Source organism: Vipera berus (assembly GCF_964194415.1).
Source record: "Vipera berus genome assembly, chromosome: 9".
Lineage (NCBI taxonomy): Eukaryota > Metazoa > Chordata > Lepidosauria > Squamata > Viperidae > Vipera > Vipera berus.
The window spans coordinates 1,642,952-1,662,505 of NC_138212.1; the positions used below are offsets into that span (position 1 = coordinate 1,642,952).

Consider the following 19,554-nt stretch of genomic DNA (forward strand, 5'->3'; position numbering starts at 1 on the left):
GGCTGCCCGCTTATACTCGGCCGTCCCAACCCTGGACCGGGACGCCCTCCTTCCCTCCCCCCCCCGCCCCAGAGGAGTGGAGCATCTTGCTCCCCCCCAGCCCCTCCTGTTCCCTCCCAGGCCAGGCTCTGGTGCTCGGACACAACGAGGGAGCCACAACAGGCCACGCTTACAGCCAGGCTTACAGAATCGCGTGTTGTGCAAATGCTAATGGGAAGTTGGGGGGTCCCTAGTTCAGCACCAGACAACACACACAACCCCCTTTCCAAGTCTTCCCTCCTGGGGCCACCACGGAGATGTTCAGCAGCAGCAGCCCCCGGCATCGTCCTTATCTCAGGATTCGGTCCCAAGCCTCCTCCTCATGTCCCCCCTCCCACCCCAACTGCCCCTCCATCCTTGCAAGGAGAGGAACAGCCCCCCCCCTCCCCCCGTCTCTCTCACGCTCTTCCCTCTGATTCACCTCGCCCGGCCCGGCGTAATTTCTTGGCAGAAGAACCTCCCCACAGAAAATCATCCGGAAATCTCCCTATGGGCCAAAATTCGGGGGGGGGGGAGGAAATGTTATTTTTGTCCACTGAGCAGCAGCACAGGACCTGTTTGGCAGCTGCCGAGGGTGTGTGTGTGTCCTTTTGGCAAGGCATGTTGGAAATGGCCATCTTGGAATGAGATGACTTTTCGGGGGTGGGGGGGAGGTGTGTTATCAAGAAAAGGATCTTGGGGGTCCTAATCCTTAAGAGTTCGAGTGACGAAACTCACCTCAAAGAGACCCGGAGCGTTTCAGCTCAGCGCAGGTCAGTTTAGGTTAGAGGAAAGTACTATAGGTAATCCTTGACTTACGATCGTTCGTTTAGCGTCTGTTCAAAGTTACGACAGTACTGAAAAAAGGGACTTCTATTTTCCCCACAACAATCCTGTGAGGTGGGTTGGATTGAGAGGGAGGGGCTGGCCAAAAGGCACCCAGTTGGCTCTTGTGACCAAGACAGGACTAGAATTCCCCGTCTCCTGGTGATTGGCCCAAGGTCACCCAGACGGCTTTCATCCCTAAGGTGGGACTAGAACTCACCGCCTCCTGGTGATTGGAACAAATCCAACCAGCTTTCATCCCTAAGGCAGGATTAAAACTTGCTGTCTCCTGGTTTGTAGACCAACACCTTAACCACTATCCCAACTATCTCTTTGTGATGGTTTTGGGTGTGAAGTTCTCCCACAAGGATGACGGGATGTGGACCCCTTTGATTCTTACACAATGGCCGGTCTGCTTTCCCACGCAAACCAGCTCTCAGGTTTCTAAATATGTCAGTGGAAACCGCCATGCCAGCCCGGATGGACACTCGGAGCGAACAAATAACGCCACTTAAGAGTTGGCCGGCTGTGCGAAGATGCCTCCGTCAGAAGAGGGCTAATTAATCATAAAGCCGTCGCAAGCTGCACCACGAGAGATGGATTGCAGCAGAGAATCCGTTTCTTATAGCCAAATAGGGCGCGGCTGACATGTCCGCATCACAAAACCCCTCCCCACAACTTCACCTCAAATTTTGCAGGCCAGCTATGACAACCCCGAGTCAGGGGCTTCAAATTATTTCCCAGCGTGGTCATCCTCACCCCAGACACACAACAGGTAGTCCTCGACTTACGACGATTCATTTAGTGACTAAAGTTTCGACAGCACTGAAAAAAGTGGCTTTAAGGCTGGTTCTCACAACAACCATTGCAGCCTGTGTCCCCATGGTCACATGATCAAAATTGGGGGGCTTGGCAACTGGCCTGCTCTCCTACCAGCAGCCTTCCCGGGAGGAGTTTCTTTTTGGGGGGGTGGGATTGTGGGTCCAAACCAATGTATGCAGAGCGCACTTCAGAAATTGTGGGTGCTCCCAAACACGGGAGACTTTTAAGAAGATACTGGACAGTCACTTGTCTAAGATGGTATAGGTCAGGAGTAGGCAACCTCGGCTCTTTTATGACTCATGGACTTCAACTCCCAGAATTCCTGAGTCAGCTGAGGAATTCTTAGAGTTGAAGTCCATGAGTCATAAAAGAGCCGAGGTTGCCTACCCCTGGTATAGTTTCTCCTGCTCTAGCTGGGGGCTGTACTCTTCCAAGGTCCCTTCCAGCCTCTCCTCTCCTCTCCTCTCCTCTCCTCTCCTCTCCTCTCCTCTCCTCTCCTCTCCTCTCCTCTTCTCTTCTCCAATCTGTCTATTCTATTCTATTCTATTCTATTCTATTCTATTCTATTCTATTCTATTCTATTCTATTCTATTCTTGACGCAACCGCCTCATTCCCCATGTGGGCCAGCAGGGGGCGCCAAGTTCCTCCCCGGCTTTGCAAGGCTCCCGCTTGAGTTGCGCAAGATCCCTCGAGCCATCCCGGCGTTGCGCTTTCCACTCCCGGGGACAGACAGACGTTCAACCGGTGCAGCTCCTTCCTTTCTCTTCCTTCTATGCTCCCCGCTCCCTCCGTCTACCGTTTCATCTCTCTGCTGAGCTGGGGGCTTTCTCCAGACGGCGCCCTCCCTACCCCCGCCTCACCCGACGGCCGTCCACTCCTCCCCGGAGCCTGCCCGGCGCCCGGCCGAGCCATTTTGGTGGGGTCCTGGCCAGCCTTACGCGGCGACCCCACACCAGCCTCTGGGGGGGGGGGGGCGGGCGGGGCTCAAGAGCGATTCAGCTATTCGGGGCGTCTGGAGGGGGATTACTCGTCTTTGGATAGGGTTGAGTCCCCTAAAGGCTGGCTCTCGTCTTCCCCAGGAGGGAATAATTAGCAGTCTCTAATTGGGGTGGGGTCGTCCGGATGTCAGAAACCGTGGGAACGGGGGCCCCGCGAGCTGGGGCGCGGGGGTCGCCCTCCACCGCCTCCGTCTTGGGAAATCCTGCTCGATCTTCTCAGGGATCCCTCGGGAGCGGCCAGACCCCCCGCTTTGGGCGTGGGGAGGGTCTGCTCCGGGAGCCCAGCAGCCCACCCTGAACGCGCCCAGCCCTCGCGCCCCTCCAGGCTTGGGGAGGCTGCCTGTCCAAGCCCCCCACCCCACCCCCCTCCGTCGCAGCTCCCGTCCTGTCTTGGGCGGGGGGGGCTTCTGGCGAAGGCGGCGAGAGCGGCCCCCCCGGCCCGGCGTTGCGCAACGGCCCCCACGCGGGTCCCGGAGGGTCAGGAAGAGCCAGAGCCAGAAAGAGCCGGCGGGGGGGGGGGAGGACAGGCTGAAGCTCGCCCGCCCATTGGCTTGCCCCCCCCCGCGATGGGGGCGGCCGGGCTCGCCCCAGTCCCCGCCCGTTGCTGCAGCCCAGCCCCGTCGCTTCTCCAGGCAGCGCCGGACGGCTCGGATGCTCGCGCGTCCCTCCGTCCGGCACAGCGACCCTCGCGGCAGCCCGGAAGAGTCCGGGACAGAGGAGACGACCCCACCCCACCCCTCAAGGAGTACCCCGGAGGAAAGCCCCAGAAACCCAACCAGATCCGACTTCTGCTTCCTTGACTAGAAGAGGTGCAGGTATTCCGCCCGGCGCCATCCTTCTCCTTCCCAGTGGATGCTCTAAGCTGCTAGACCTCAGTGAGGCTCTCACCCACTAGGATTCAGACGGGGTGTTTCTGGCAGGCAAGCAACCTATCAATTTCTTTGCCACTTTTTCACTGCCTTTTTCTTCTTCTTCTTTTAATCGCCCAACGCTGTCCTCTGGACACCAGGGGTGACGAGAAGGAAGCCAGCCCCCTCTCCCCTCCAGGCTTCTGGCGGGGTCTCCCCAGTGCCAATGGGCCTGACTCGGACCCCTGGCTTCGCAGACAGCCTGCCCCGCCAGTGCAGCAACCTCACCACCCTGCAGACGGACAGCAACCCCACCCTGAGCTCCTTGATGTTTGCGGCGGGGGTGGTGGGCAACCTGGCAGCCCTGGCCATCCTCGGGGTCCACCGGAAAGACCAGCGGGCCAAGACCTCCTCTTTCTGCATCCTGGTGACTGGCCTGGTGATCACTGACCTGGCGGGCACCTGCGTGGTCTCTCCGGTGGTCTTCATAGCCTACTCCTGCAACTCCACGCTGGTGGGGATGGTGGGGGGCCGGGAGTGGCTGTGTGACTTCTTTGCCTTTTCCATGATGTTCTTCAGCCTGGCGGCCATGTTCCTCCTCTGCGCTATGGCCGTGGAGCGCTGCCTGGCCATCAGCTACCCCTACGTCTACTCGCAGCACCACATCCGGCGGTGGGTCAAACTCTGCCTGCCCCTCACCTACCTCTTCAGCGGTCTCTTCTGCGCTCTGCCCTTTCTGAAAGTGGGCAAGTTCAAGCAATACTGCCCGGGCACCTGGTGCTTCGTCCAGATGGACAAGGACATGGTCCTGGGCTACAAGGACGTGGCTTTCTCCTTGTGCTACGCCACTGTCATGGCGCTCCTGATTGTGGCCGTCTTCCTCTGCAATGGGCTGGTCATCCTCAGCCTCTGCCAGATGTACCAAAAGCAGAGACACCGCCGTCGGGGGTCCCTCAGCACCAGCCAGCGCCGGAAGAAGAGCTGGTTCAGCCGAGGGGAGGAGGAGCTAGACTACCTGATCTTGCTCGCTCTCATGACCATCATCTTTGTCATCTGCTCATTGCCCCTCACGGTAGGTGCCACAACCCCCCCCTCCGGGCACAATCGGCGGTCTTGGGTAGGGGCCACAGAGAGGGCGGGCAGGGGCCTGCCCTGGCGCCATGGCTTGTATTGGAAGCACTGGAAAATTCCTGGGAAAGAGCCAGATTGGTGTCCTGGTGAATAGAAAACGGGAGACTGTGAGTTCTAGTTCTGCTTGAGGTGTGAAGTCAGCTGGGTGACTCTGAGCCAGTCACTTTCTCTCAGCCCTTGGAATGTGGCAGAGGCAACACACTTATGACAAACCTTGCCAAGAAAACTGCAGGGACTTGTCCGTGCTGGCTGGGGAATTCTGGGAGTTGAAGTCCACCTATCTTCCAGTGGCCAAGGTTGAGAAACACTGGTCTAGTCCAGGGGTGGGCAACCTTGGCTCTTTTATGACTCGTGGACTTCAAGAGCCTTGGTGGCGCAGTGGGCTAATGCCTCCTTAAGTAACACCAGCTGCCTGCAATTAGTGCAGGTTCGAGTCCCACCAGGCTCAAAGTTGACTCAGCCTTCCATCCTTCCGAGGTCGGTAAAATGAGGACCCAGATTGTTGGGGGCAATAAGCTGACTTTGTAAAAATGCCGCTGGGGGGGGGGCGAAAGCCCTAATAAGCAGGCATATACATAGAATGAAGGCTATTGCCAAGCACATTGATTTGTGCTTTAAATTGTAAGCCGCCCTGAGTCTTCGGAGAAGGGCGGGATATAAATGGGATTTTTAAAAAAAACAACTCCCAGAATTCCTGAGCCAGCCATGCTGAGGAGAAAGGGAGAGGTTTCCAAGCTGAGCCATGCTGGCTGAGGAATTCTGGGAGTTGAAGTCCACGAGTCATAAAAGAGCCAAGGTGGCCTACCCCTGGTCTAGTCTAAGGAGGGGTGACAACATCCTTCCTTCCAATTCTTCCTGAACTCCTTCAGAAGCCCAACGCCCAGCCCTCCACCCGCATCCCTCATTGGGGCTCATCACATCCTGCTGGCACTGTGGAGGGGCGAGTCCAGAAAATGGTTACCAGCAAGGAGCAGATCCATCTCCTTTCGCATGACATGATAGTATTTGAGCTTCTCTGACTTCCATCACAAGAGCCATTATCACAAGAGTAAAAATATTTAAAGCTGTCCTTGCTTCTTTCCTTTGATGCTATCTCTCTCTCTCTCTCCTTTTTTGAAGTATATAATCCCCCCCCCCCGAGAATCAGGGTGGGGAGGGGAGAACAGGACAATCTGCATTCTTCCTTCTTCAATTGCTTAGGAGAGCAGTCTTTCTGGCGGAGAATAAGCAGTGTAAATAAACGAAGAAGTCCGTCTGCCCCCTCTTTTAGGGCGAGATGAAATGGGAAGCAGTCCACCTGTTTCCTTCACTAAGGATCATTTGCAGTTAAAGGCTTAAAGCGGAGCCAGTTCATTAAAACAGAAATCCAGCAATAAAGAGCAGAGACATTTTAAATCCAGGAAGTGGGAATGTGCAGAATTGTCACTAAATGAACAGTTGTAAGTCGAGGCCTGTACCTCCTCGTTTGGCATTGCCTTGGTTAAAAAAAAATCTTTCCCCCAGTTTTGAGACAGAAAAACCCAGATGCTGCCTTATGAAGTGACAATAATGTTGATGACTTGTTCTCCCTTGTTGAAAGCCACTTTCCTGCCATTTGTTCCATTAAAATTAACGTTCAGGATGGCTTTTGCCATTCCATTAACAGGGTAGAAAAAAAACAGAACAGAAAGCCGCAATTAAAGGGGGAAGTGCAAGGAACACAAATTGTTTCATCTCCTGTCAGTGAGGAAGCTCTACAAGCAGGAAGGCGAACGTCTTACCCAAAAACGGGCATCTTTGCGCAACGTGGCACGGTTGTCAAACGGAGGCACAAGAGGAACATTACGTGCCAGGAATCCCAACCACGGCGCTTAATAGGGGTGTTTGTAGAGGGGATCAAACAGTCAGGCTGGAGGACAATAGCTTGATCCCCCCCACCCTCTTCTTTGTGACAGCCCCTCAAATATTGGAAGATGTTATCATGTCACCCCTGGTCCTTCTTTTCTCCAGACTGGTCAAACCCAATTCCTGTAAGCAGAGAAGAGCAACAAAGATGATCGGGGGACTGGAGGCTAAAACATATAAGGAACGGTTGCTGGAACTGGGTATGTCCTGTTTAATGAAGAGAAGGACGAGGGGGGACAGGATAGCAGTCTTCCAATATCTCAGGGGCTGCCCCAAAGAAGGGGGAGTCAAGCTCTTCCCCAAAGCCCCAGAAGGCAGGAGAAGAAGCAACGGATGGAAACTCATCAAGGAGAGAAGCAACCTGGAACTAAGGAGGAATCCTGTGCAATCTGCAGCTTGCCATGTTCACCTCAGTCTGTAAACAAGGCGGGGGTAGCCGCTTTTGTTTAATCTCTTTTTTTCCTCTTTTATTTTCTTTCATTTCCCTGGAAATGAAGGAGGCGCAGTAATGAAGCCAAAAAGCGGATTTTAATTTGCAATTATGGCCTCCTGGTTGGAAACGATGTGAGGGAGGCCAGAAAGTCAAAATGGCGGCCCTAATTGTGCAATTGGAGTCCCACACCTTTTTAAAGAAGAATCCTCCGAGTTGTGGATGACGGGCAGTTCAAAACAGGAAACCGTATATACTGTGGGATAGAATGCCTGATAACTGGGGAAGGTTTATTGGTGTGAAGTGAGGCAAGTTTTGACTTTAATCCTGAATCTTTGGTTTCTCCTGGCTGGGGAATTCTGGGAGTTTAAAGTCCACAAGTTGTCAATGCTGCTTTAGATCTCAAATAACAGAGCTGGAAGGGACTTTGGAGGTCATCTAGTCCAACCCCCTGCTCAGGCAGGAAACCCTAGACCATTTCAGACAAATGGCTGTCCAGTCTCTTCTTAAAAACTTCCAGTGTTGGAGCATTCACCGCTTCTGGAGGCAGGTTGTTCCACTGGTTAATTGTCCTCACTGTCAGGAAGTTTCTCCTTAGTTCTAGGTTGCTTCTCTCCTTGACTAGTTTCCATCCATTGCTTCTCGTCCTGCCTTCAGGCGCTTTGGAGAATAGCTTGACTGCCTCTTCTTTGGGGCAGCCCCTGAGATATTGGAAGACTGCTATCATGTCCCCCCTCGTCCTTCTGTTCATTAAACTGGACATACCCAATTCCAGCAACTGTTCCTTATATGTTTTAGCCTCCAGTCCCCCAATCATCTTTGTTGCTCTTCTCTGCACTCTTTCCAGAGTCTCAACATCTTTTCTACCTTGTGACGACCAAAACTGGATGCCGTATTCGAAGTATGGCCTTACCAAGTCCTTATAAAGTGGTATTAACACTTCATGTGATCTTGATTCTATCCCTCCGTTAATGCAGCCTAGCACTATGTTGGCTTTTTTGGCTGCTGCCGCACACTGCTGGCTCATATTGAAGTGATTGTCCACTAGGACTCCGAGATCCCTCTCACAGCTACTACTAGTGAGCAAGGTACCACCTGTCCTATACTATACCTGTGCATTTGATTTTTCTTGCCTAAATGTAGAACCTTACTTTTTTCACCGTTGAATTTTAATTTTGTTATAGAGGGCCCCGTGTTCAAGTCTGTCATATTCAAATGCTTGAATCTGCCCCCTCGCCATCCAATGCCAGGCAGTTCCAACCTGCCACTCCTTAGGATCCGGTCCAAACAGGATGGCTGAAGGCTGTTGTTACATTACTCGGGCAACAGAAAGCCAGCAGGTGCGATAACTTAGCACGAAAGGGTGTTTGGGTCAGGCTCTGTCAATAATTGCTGGGGCGTCGAGAGGCCTAATAAGAACAACCGATAAGGGGGCAAGAGACCGACTTTCCAGGGGTCAAAGCTGCCCGATTCTGAGGCTGGAGCCCAGGGCTTCATTCGCTGGGGTTCCTTGGGGAAACCCCCCGAAAAGTTTGCTCCAAGTTATGGGCTGGAAGTCCCGGCAATCCAGTTCCCCAAACCAGGAGACGGGAGAAGAATCTCTCCCAAACCAAACTGAATTTCTGGTTCCGTTCCGCTCGGTAACTCGATGCCAGCCTACGAGGTACCATCTGAGGCTCCGTGCGTGCCCAGCGCCCAGCTTCTCTGCCCTCCTTCAATCATGCCCAGCCTTATCACCTCATCTGGGGGCTAGGAAGTGGCAGAGCTTCTAGGGCGCGAGGCCAGCTTGCCACCCCCTTCTTCCGCTGCATGGCTTTTCGCCATGCAATCTGATTTTTTGGGGGGGGGGTTCCTTGCAAAGGGAAAGAGCAACAGGCAGTCGCTGCATGATTCAAAGGCTGCCTTGAGGGAGGCAAAGGTTTTCTAACCCCAAATGTCTGTGGAGAGTCTCCGTCACGCAGGTCCTGGTTGTCCCAAAGATGCTTTTTCAGGAGGCAACTGGACTTTCTTGTTTTCCTTTGAAGAATTTTCGCTTCTCATCCCAGAAGCTTCTTCAGCTCTGACTGGATGGTGGGGAACGGAAGGGTTTGTACTCCTTGGAGACAGCTGGTCCTTTGCATTCTTTTAGGGAGTCGTTGAGGCCACTTGGAGGTTTGCCTGGGCCCTCGATGTCACCTGAGTGGTGCAAATGGGTGCGGAGCCTTCTTGGAACTGCTGAGGACATGGTCTATCTCCAGTCTGCAACACAGTCCTTCCAGCAGTTCCAAGAAGGCTCCACACCCATTTGCAGCACTCAGGTGACCCTGAGGACACAGAACAAACCTCCAAGTGGCCTCAACGACTCTCTAAAAGAAGGCAAACGACCAGCAGTCTGCAAGGAGTATAAATCCTTTCATTTCTCCACCATCCAATCAGAGCTGATGAAGCTTCTTGGATGAGAAGCGAAACGTCTTCAAAGAAAGACAAAGTCCAGTTCCCTTCTGAAAAAGCACCTTTGGGTTTTCTAACACCAGGTTTTCAGCTCAGAAAAGCAGAGCAGGCCTGTTTAGAATGCGGGGTAAAAAGTCTTAGAAAGAAATACAGGTAGTTCTCGGCTTACAATCATTCATTTAAAGAGCATTCAGAGTTACGACGCCACTGAAGAAAGTGACTTACACCCAGGCCTCACACTTACGATGGTTGCAGTGTCCTCACAATTACGTGATCACAATTGGCAGCTGGCATGTACTTAAGACGGTTGCAGGATCCCTCAGTGTGTGTGTGTTACAAGGTGTCCAATGAGCAAAGTTAATGTGGGAAGCCGGATGCACTTAACAATGGTATGATTCACTTAACGACTGCAGCGATTCGTTAAACCTTGGCCAAAAAAAAAGGTCATAAAATCACTTAGCAACCCCTTTTCCTAGCAACGGAAATGATGAAGGTTGTAAGTTGAGGACTTTTTGTAAACTAGTCTTTGAAGGCAGATTGGGCCCTCTCAGCGTCAGTGTAGTGTTTTGAAAGGGGAGGGCCAAAAGAATGGGGGGGGGCGTTTTCGACCATGCACTTAAAAAGGGAGGGGGATTCGCGATCCCTGGGGAAAAAGATATCCCAAATACTGTGCAGAGAGAGATTTGAAAAAGGAAGCCAGAAACTGTAAAGCAATTCAGGCCGTAATTATTGCTCTGCCCATCAGGAAAAACCCCAGACCGGTCTCTGGAGAGCATTGCCTTGTGGTTTCAGGGGAGGTGGGAAAATACTTCTATCCGCTGACCGTCTCTTGCTCCCAGCTGTGGAATATGGGCCAGGGAATCTTGCCAGCACCAGGGGAGGACAATTTTCCAATCCTCTCCCCTTGAGCCCATCTCCCTCGGGAAACTGTGCCGGCCACTGCGGAGCGGCTGGCAAATTGTCCCTTTTGTTGGAAAAGGGGGAGGTTATTGGACGCCCTGCTGGGATCGGATTTAATTGGGTCCTGCGCTGGCCACTGGCCAAGGTTGTCCTCCCAGACAAAATGCAGCCGTTGACTTAAAACAAGGTCGGCCTGCCCAGCCTGGTTGGCCAGCGGCCAAAGGTTTTTAGAGTGGCACTCTTGAATCTGGCGCCTTCCAGAAGTGCTGGGACTCCAGCTCCCAAAATTCCCAGCCAGCATGTCCCGGGGGCCAATTACTACTAGCACCTTTCTTTTTTTGGAGAAGAGTTTCTCAACTTCAGTGACTTTAACAGGGGTGGACTTCAACTCCCAGAATTCCCTAGCCAGCACACGATTGAACTCGAAGCTGTGTGGACTACAACTTCCAGAATTTCCCAGCCAGCATGCTTACCCAGCCGGCTGGGGAATTCTGGGAGTTGAAGTCCACCCATCTTAAAGTGGCCACGGTTGAGAAACACTGTCCCAGACCGAGAACCTTATCAAAAAAAGGGCGTTTCCTGAGCATTTCTGTAATGGGATTCCACCCCTGCTTCCAGCTTCTGATTCAGCTCATCCCCATCTTGTCAGGTCTCTCTTCCCAGAATATTTCTTTTTATTCCTTTGGGGGGAACCTCATGAAATGGGGGAGAAGCGTTTTGCAAGCCAAGGGGCTGATCTGAACTGATGCACTATAGTTCCCATCCTACTGTTGGCTGGAGGCTTTTCTGCAAATCTATCCGGGAGAGCAAAAGTCAATCATTTTTTAACCGGCATCCTGAGAGACTTTCTCTCTGCTAAGCTACTTCTCAAAGAATAACAGAGCTGGAAGGGATCTTAAGAGGCCTTCTGGTCCAACCCCTTGCTCAGGCAGGAAACCCTACATCATCCTGGTCAAATGGCTGTCCAATTTCTTCTTGATGAAACACCCACAACTTCCACTGATTAATTGTTCTAACTGTCAGGAAGTTTCTCCTTAGTTCTAGGTTGCTTCTCTTCTTGATGAGTTTCCATCTGTTGCTTCTTCTCCTGCCTTCTGGTGCTTTGGAGAACAGCTTGACTCCCTCTTCTTTGGGGCAGCCCCTGAGATACTGGAACACTGCTATCATGTCCCCCATCGTCCTTCTCTTCATTAAACTAGACATCCCCAATTCCTCCAACCGTTCCTTGTATGTTTTAGCCTCCAGTCCCCTAATCATCTTTGTTGCTCTTCTCTGTACTCTTTCTAGAGTCTCGACATCTTTTTTACATCGTGGTGACCAAAACTGGATGCAGTATTCCAAGTGTGGCCTTACTAAGGCATTGTAAAGTGGTATTAACACTTCACGTGATCTTGATTCTATCCCTCTGTTAATGCAGCCTTGGACGGTGTTGGCTTTTTTGGCAGCTGCAGCATGGCGTTACTTGTGAGGAGAACTATTTCCAAAGATGCAGTTCTACTTACAAAGTGACAAACAGGCTCCACCTTCCCTTTTGAAATAGGGGGATCTTAACACCACTGACTAACAGAAGTTATCCCGTCCAGAATCAGATTGATATTTAATGGAAGGGAGAATTTGGATGAGTATTTTTTTAAAAAAGAAAACCACATTTACAAAAAAAAAACCCAGCGCTTACAAAAAGCCACTTATAAAAACACAGCTGCAGTATTTGAAAAACAACCAAGACTTTTTTTTCTTTGTTTCTGAGGCACTGCAAATGCTATTAAAAGTGCTTTGTAAACTAGCATTCCTAAGGAATTGCGTTTAATCCAACAAAGATTTTAATCTGAAGTCAGATTTAATTTAATCTGGGCTCAGTTCAAAATCACCAGATTGCAGAATGATAGAGAGTATAGAGATAGTATACTGTATATAGAGAATATATAGTATATCATATATAATGTTTTCCTTGACCTACAACAGTTTATTTTGTGACCATTCAAAGTTACAACGGCACTGAAAAAAAGTGATTTGGGACCATTTTTCACACTTAAGACTGTTGCAGCATCCCGAGAGTCATGTGATCAAAATCAGGAGGCTTGGCAACTGACTCACATTTATGACGGTTGCAGTGTCCCAGGGGTCGTGTAATCCCCTTTTATGACCTTGTGACAAGCAAAGTCAATGGGGGAAGCCAGATTCACTTAACAGCCATGTGACTAATTTAACAACTGCACTGATTCGCTTAACAGCTGCGGCAAGCAAGGTCGTAAAATGGGTCAAAACTCACTTAACAAATGTCTCATTTAACAACAGATATTTTGGGCTCAGTGGTTGTAAGTCAAGGAATATCTGCATAGAGCGATAGAATCGTATAGATATATGCAATTCCTTATTATTATAAGCAAGCATGAGAATCTCCTAATGAATTAGAGTCAGTTGGGAAGCAGTAAAACTATTGCAAAACTTTCCAACCTTTGTGTAAATCCTTTAATTCTTTCCTTTGTTTGGTTAGTTCTGGGTTCCTCTTACCTGATCAAAAGTTCCCCACCTGAGAGGCCGAGCAACATTTGCAGAAATTTCTTGTGTAGTTAAACATCTGCCAAAAATAAATATTCCTCGTTTTTTTTTAGGACAACTGTTCGTCTTTTTTAAAAGGAAGGATTTTTTTATTATTCTGACAGACACAAGCTAAAAATATAGATCAACATTTATAAATACATCCTTCTTGTAAATTTCCACCTCTGTTACAAAGCCTTGCTTACTTTTTTCACATCGTGCGTGGGGATCCAGTTTTTTCTATGCTTTGTCTTAAAGATGAGGTCGGTCAGTAGCTTTACTGTCCGTTTGCGATGTCCTGTGCAGTCCTCAAATTATGACCACAGTGGGCCCCAAAATTTCCGTTGCTCAGCAAAGGAATGGTTAAGTAAGTTGCAACCAATTTTACAGCCTTTTCGCCACGGTTATTAAGTGAATCACTGCAGGCGTTAAGCAAATCAAGCAATCATTTAGCAAATCCAGCTCCCCCCCCCCCGCATTGACTTTGCTTGTTGGAAGCCACCGGGGAAGGTGGCAAATGGGATCACGTGACACAAACACGAGCGCGTGCGCACACCCCGGGATGCTGCAACCATCCTAAATATATGTGCTGGCTGCCAAGAGCCCAAATTTTGATTAGGTGACTAAAGGGATTCTGCGATGGTCAAAAGGTTGTAAATCACTTTTTCCAGTCTTGTTGGAACTTCAAACTAGCACTGTTACCTAGTTTGGTCATGAAACGTCTGCAAGAAAACCACCAAGCTCAGAGAGTACCAAGTTACCTCACAGTCCTCCTCCTCCTCCTCCTCCTCCTCTCCACAAACTTCACTCTCTTCTAGCACTGATGATGTTACTTACATCTACAAGAAAATAACCAAGTTTAGGGAGCACCAAGGACCCTACAGTCCTCCTCCTCCTCCTTGCAGACTCCATTCCCTTCTATCATATTACCTAGTTGGATCATGAAATGTCTGCAAGAAAACCACCAAGCTTGGAGAGCACCAGGGCCCCCACATTCCTGCTCCTCTCCACTTTCTCTTTCCTCTAGTCCTAATTTGGCTCTTGAGAAAAGAAGGGTCCAGCTTGCCTCGATTCCCACCCTCTTCTCTCAGGAATCTTGCAAGCAGCAGAGTTAAGAGGTCAAAATCCCTATCCAATTTCTTAAGGAAAAAAATAATTCTGCTATTCATTTGGGAGGAGAACACAGCAATTAGGACAAAAATAGGAACCAAGCTGGAAAGCCATCATCAGACCAGGACTCCATCATTAGTATCTTCACATTAATCTCAGGCTGAGGAGTCCCTTCAGAAACCCTTCTTTGGCCACAGAGCTGAAATGGGGTGGCCTTGGGTCAGTCTGATCCATTGAGCAGGATGGTGGTGAAGATGAAATGGAAAAACGACAAGCGAAAAATCAGATAAACAAAGGTGATTTTCAGAAGCTCCAAATTCCAGAGTTTCTGTTGCATAGAGGACAGAATTCACCCCACTTATCTTTCAAGACTAACATCCGTGGAAACGAGAAGCCCCGAGTTGTGAGGTTGTGGTCCTGTGATTGAGTGGGACGCTTTTCAAACCTTAGCAAGTCAGAAGGGGTCGTGGCCGTTTTAAGACTTGTGGGCTTCAATATTTGTAGCTCAGAATTGAAATGAGGGGGTGCTCTCTGAGCTTGGTTGCTTTCTTGCAGACGTTTCATGACCCAACTAGGCAACATCATCAGTATATGAAGGGAGTGGAGTTTGCAAGGAGGAGGAGGAGGAGGAGGACTGTGCTCTGTGAGCTTGCTGGTTTCCTTGCAGACGTTTCATGACCCAACTAGGGAACATCATCAGTGGTAGAAGCAGTGGGGTTTGTGGTGAGGAGGAGGAGGAGGACGATGACAACCGTGGGGTCCTTGGTGCCCTCTGAGCTTAGCTGCCAACACTTTGTTTCCCGTTGCCTTCTAGATGAGAGCCTACATCGGTGGCATCGATCCAGACCACAGTGAGGCGGCTGACATGGTTGCCTTCCGCCTGAGCGCCCTCAACCCCATCGTGGACCCCTGGCTCTTCATTGTCTTCCGCCATGCCGTCTTCCACAGCCTCCGGCGTTTCTTCTGCTACCAGCTCAGCTGGCCCTGCTGGTTTAGGCCACCCAAAGGGACGACCACACTTGGGACTCAGGACAGCCTCCCCTGCCAAGCCCAGTCTGTCTGCTGAGAAGGCCCCCGCTCAAACCTCGGAATTTGGGGGTCCTGGGCAGGGGGAAGGGAGCAAGTGGGCAGGGCCTGGGGAGCTGTGTGGGAACTCCGCCATCTCCCAGGGCCCAAGAATAATTTCCTTGGAAGAGCTGATGAGGAAGAATAACGGAGTTGGAAGGGACCGTGGAGGTCTTCTAGTCCAACCCAGGTTGAGAAACGTTAAGGGCATCCGATAAGGGCTTCGGGTGCAGGAGAAGGGAAGGTCCACTCTGCCTCCAAAGGGGGCTAAATTGGAGGGAGGGGCTGGAAGAAACACAAGTGAACAACCTGGGGGTCACTTTATACCTCTTCGGCCTCAGCACCTTTCTCAGACTGCTTATAGTTAGTGATGCTGGTCAAAGGCTGACTCACATTTGGGTACCACTTAATGCAGGATGCTGCAGGTCGCACTGAAAGCTCGGGAGAAGCTGGACAGGTCTTGAATAAATAAAGGAAGCACTGAAAATAAACCCTCCATCTCTCCATCTAACTTTATTTCTTAGGTTTTATTTTTAAAAAATATCCTGCGATCTTCGGACGCTCAGTGGCTTGTAAACCCCGAGAAACGCCGCCACGCCACAACATAAACTCAACTAGGGAACTGCAAAGAAGAAATGATTAACTAGGCCGCAGGGCTTCTATTCTGGCTTCTAAAGGAGCATAACCTCTCTGAAAGGCCAGATCTTTGTTGCTTCCATTTACTTTTAGTTTAGTTTTTGGCCCAACCTCTTTTTTTCCAATTCAAGCAGGACTGTGAGTTTTTTGGGAATGCGAAAACAAAAATGGCTGGCTTAAAAAAAAAACACCTAAAGTTTTACTGGAAGCAGACAATGGTTTAGTTTTAATTTTTTACAAGGGTTAGTTAGGGCAAACATGTGGAGTCTTAACACATATCCTTTCACTCATGGTTCTCCCTAACCCTGTTTAAAATTATTTCCCATCACCAGGAAATCTAGAATGGAAGAAAAAAGCAGATGAATTAATTATGCTTTACGACAAGCGTTCCACGGTCAGAAATCTGAAGTTTAGTAGCATTTTTTTTCCACCTAACAAAAGTTTATTAAGCTTCTGCCTTTTAATAAACTTTGTTAGTTGGAAAAGTGCTCTTAGATTCCTTCTGGTTCTTGGAGAAGAACCAGACAAACAGGATTCTCCTCCTATCATGCCCGGGATCACAATGACCGGTTGTTCCCTTTTTCGTGTTTTCGGCTTTTCTTTGACTTCTTAGAGGTTCCCTTGTTAATCCTTAAGGGGGTGAAAAGCTCCATCTGAAGGTGTCACGGTAAAAATGGTCAGCAAGAGGGCCTGCCCTGCCTTCCTATTCTTCGGCCAGTTCCTCCTTCAAAAACTTCACATGGAATTTTTCTCCTTCCCAAAACCAGCAACCGAAATGTCTTCCCTGCGTAAGAACCTGTGTTCTGGGGTCCTTGATGCTTTCTGAGCTGGGTGGTTTTCTTGCAGATGTTTCATGACCCAACCAGGTAAGATCATCAGTGCTAGAAGGGAGGGGGGTATGTGGAGAGGAGGAGGAGGAGGAGGAGGGAAAAGGAGGACTGTGGTTGCTCTCTGAGCTTGCTTGTTTTCTTGCAGACATTTCATGATCCAATTAGGTAACATCATCCTTGCTAGAAGGGTGTGGGGTGAATGGAGGAGGAGGAGGACTGTGGGGCCCTTGGTACTCTCTAAGGTTGGTCATTCTCTTGCAGACCTTTCATAATAACCCAATTAGGTAACAACATCAGTGCTGGTGTGTGTGGGGTTTGGTCTGTTTATATAGCGTAGCTTGCCCTGCCAAGGAGAGTGGGAGTGTGGTTTTTCTCCTTGGTAGTTCTTCGGTTAAGATACTGTTCTCTTCCAAATTGTTTGTCTGGAGTTAATCCCTGCTTATCTGTGCATCGGCTGCACTGATGATGTTACCCAGTTAGGTAATGAGAGGTCTGCAAGAAAAGCCACAAAGGGCAAAGAGAACCACGGACCTGGCAGTTTATAAGCAATTCATCTCCATTAACCCCTCCTGAGAACAATCAGCAGCTCTTCTGTTCTCCAAGAAGCCCGCCCCCCCCCAGATAAGAAAGTTGGCTTGACACATTTTTCAACCTGAATCAACAATCCAGTTTGCATCCTGGAGTTTTGTGGGTGCTCCATCACTGGAGGTCTTCAAGAAAAGATTGACTACCTTGTGTCCAGGATGGTTTAAGGTCCTCCTGCTCAAGCAGAGGATTGGACTAGAAGACCTCCAAGGTCCTTTCTGACATTATGGTTTTATGAAGCCTCTAGCTAACGCAAGAGTTCCTCTTCTCTTCAAGCGAGGAGCTGAGTTGTAGCCCCAAAGGCAGGCTGGGAACTTCTTCCCCCAAATGGGATGGCCTTCCTCTTAAGCCTGTCGTGTCAGTCAATGGCCCTGGAGGGAAAGGAAACCTGGGCCTTTTCACACAGATGGAGGTTGAGTCACACCGCTTTTCAATCCCCTCTCCTCCTTTCTCGGGGCAGGGGGGGTGAGCATCCGAGCCCTCAAGAACATGACTCTCTCCAGTCCCGTGGTGGAGGACTCTGCTGGATGTCAAAAGGAAGTTCCTCTTCTGGAAGCAAACACTAAACGTTTGAGCAACTCATCCACTGGCTTGCGACAGCTCTTGAACTCAAGTCAAGAAGGAAAGAAGCGGGTGGGCGGGCGGGAGCATTACCCAAAAGGGCGGGCCAGGCAGCATGGAAGACGTCGCACTCCGTTTGGCCCAGAAACACACAGATGGGCCGTTGCAAGGCCACCCACACATGCGGTCCTTTCTTCCAGAAATCTTACAAAATCAACATCCCGGCTCTTGGAAGTAGCAAGAGGTAACTTCTGGATCAAGGCGAGGTTGAATGAGGCGGCCACGAGAGAATTTTCCTTTGCTTCGGGCCATGGAGGAGGCTAAAACCTCCCGTGAGTTCATTTAGATTTCGGTTGAATTCAAGTTGTTCCCATTTTGGAGGGTGGCTTTCCTTTTTCTCTGGCTTCCTGCCTTACTTTAGAATATGGGAATAAGTTCTACACCGGCTCGGTAGGAAGAGATTGCCATGGTCTTTCAGACGTGGCTTAATGCTAATCATCAAGCAGTAAACAACATCCCAATGAAGGATGGACCAACTCTAGGCAACAATCAAAAAGCAAGAAACAGCCTAATCAAGGGACCACTAGGAAGAAAACCACAGCCACCCACACCCCCAATACTGGTAGGGCAAACCCCCCTTTCCTCCTAGCGCTGATGATGTTACCTAGTTGGGTCATGAAACGTCTGCAAGGAAACCTCCAAGCTCTGAGAACACTGAGGACCCCACAGTCCTCCTCCTCCCCACACCCATAAACCCACTCTCTTGTAGCACTGATGATTCTACGAGTTGGGTAGTGAAACGTCTGCAAGGAAACCACCCAACTCAGAAAGCACCCGAGACCTCACAGTCCCCCTCCTCCTCCTCTTCTCCTTCACAAACCCTACTGCCTTCTATCACTGATGATGTTGCCTAGCAGGGTCACGAAACATCTGCAAGGAAACCCACCCACCCCCCAGCTCAGAGAGCACCCAGGACCCCCCCCCCCCGAGTTCAACCCTGAGCTACAAAGGTTCTCTTCTAGCAGCATTTTCATCTGAATGGGAGGAACCCCTTCATGCGAAGTCTCTCCCTCAGGAGAACACGGATTGAGGAAAGCGTGTAAGATCCGCTTAGATCATTCTTCCTCTTTGCAAGGCATCACCTTCCCGAGAAGCACGAAGCCTCAGCTGTTCAGGGTCACCGGAGTTGAGGTCCAGCAGATGTCAGGATGACAGGACTCCTCCGTCTAAGTCCGTCAGAAGAAGGAAGAAGATATTTGGGCAGAATATGGAGGGAGGGCTTGACTTACCATCACAGTGGAGCCCCACCTTTCTGTTGCTAAACAAGGCAGTTGCTAAGAGAGGCGGTTTGCCCCGTTTTCTATCACCGTTGCGAAGGGAATCACCGCAGTTATTAAGTCAGTCACAAGGTTGTTACTTTGCTCATCAGGTCACAAAAGGGGATCATGTGACCCCAGGACACTGCGACCCTCATAAGTACAAGCCCAGTTGCCAAGCGTCTGAATTTTGATCGCGTGACTGCGAGGATGCTGCAAGAGTTGTAAGTGTGAAAAACTGGTCATACGTTACTTTTTTCAGCGCCACTGTAACTTCGGTCACTAAACAAGCTGCTTTGACAACAACCTGTATACGCAAACGAAGTGGGTCTTTCAAAATTGCGCATGAGGTCCTGCCCAGAATCGCTCAATGGGTGTAGAGAGGTTTTAAGGAGACCCTCCTGCTCCCTCTGCTCCCCCCACTCCTTTACTCTTTCATGTGTGGGGGGCGCATGAGCGCATGCTTTCCCACACCCTATCAGAGTCAGACAGACTTTTTCAGGCATTAAATAGGTTATCGCTTTGTTTTTGTTTTTTAAAGGGGAACCCGCCACCCGCAAGTGTGGCTATTAATGGCAGGGGGAAATGACGGGGCTGTTTCTGAAATTCTGCTTTTCGTGCAGAGG

At 50.1% G+C, this 19,554-nt stretch overlaps 1 protein-coding gene across 2 annotated transcripts; it reads left to right on the forward strand.

Annotated features, from left to right (window-relative positions):
* The first annotated feature begins 3,307 nt into the window (after positions 1–3,307).
* Positions 3,308–15,451, forward strand: PTGIR (prostaglandin I2 receptor). Of its 2 annotated transcripts, none has more exons than XM_081334936.1 (2): positions 3,308–4,584; positions 14,750–15,451. In XM_081334936.1, exons 1-2 carry the CDS (start codon positions 3,739–3,741, stop codon positions 14,999–15,001), a joined length of 1,098 nt encoding a protein of 365 aa, XP_081191062.1. In that variant the 5' UTR covers positions 3,308–3,738; the 3' UTR covers positions 15,002–15,451. The 2 variants fall into 2 exon arrangements, with proteins under 2 accessions (XP_081191062.1, XP_081191063.1); XM_081334937.1 differs by lacking the exon at positions 14,750–15,451 and adding an exon at positions 8,142–8,223.
* The last annotated feature ends 4,103 nt before the right edge of the window (positions 15,452–19,554 follow it).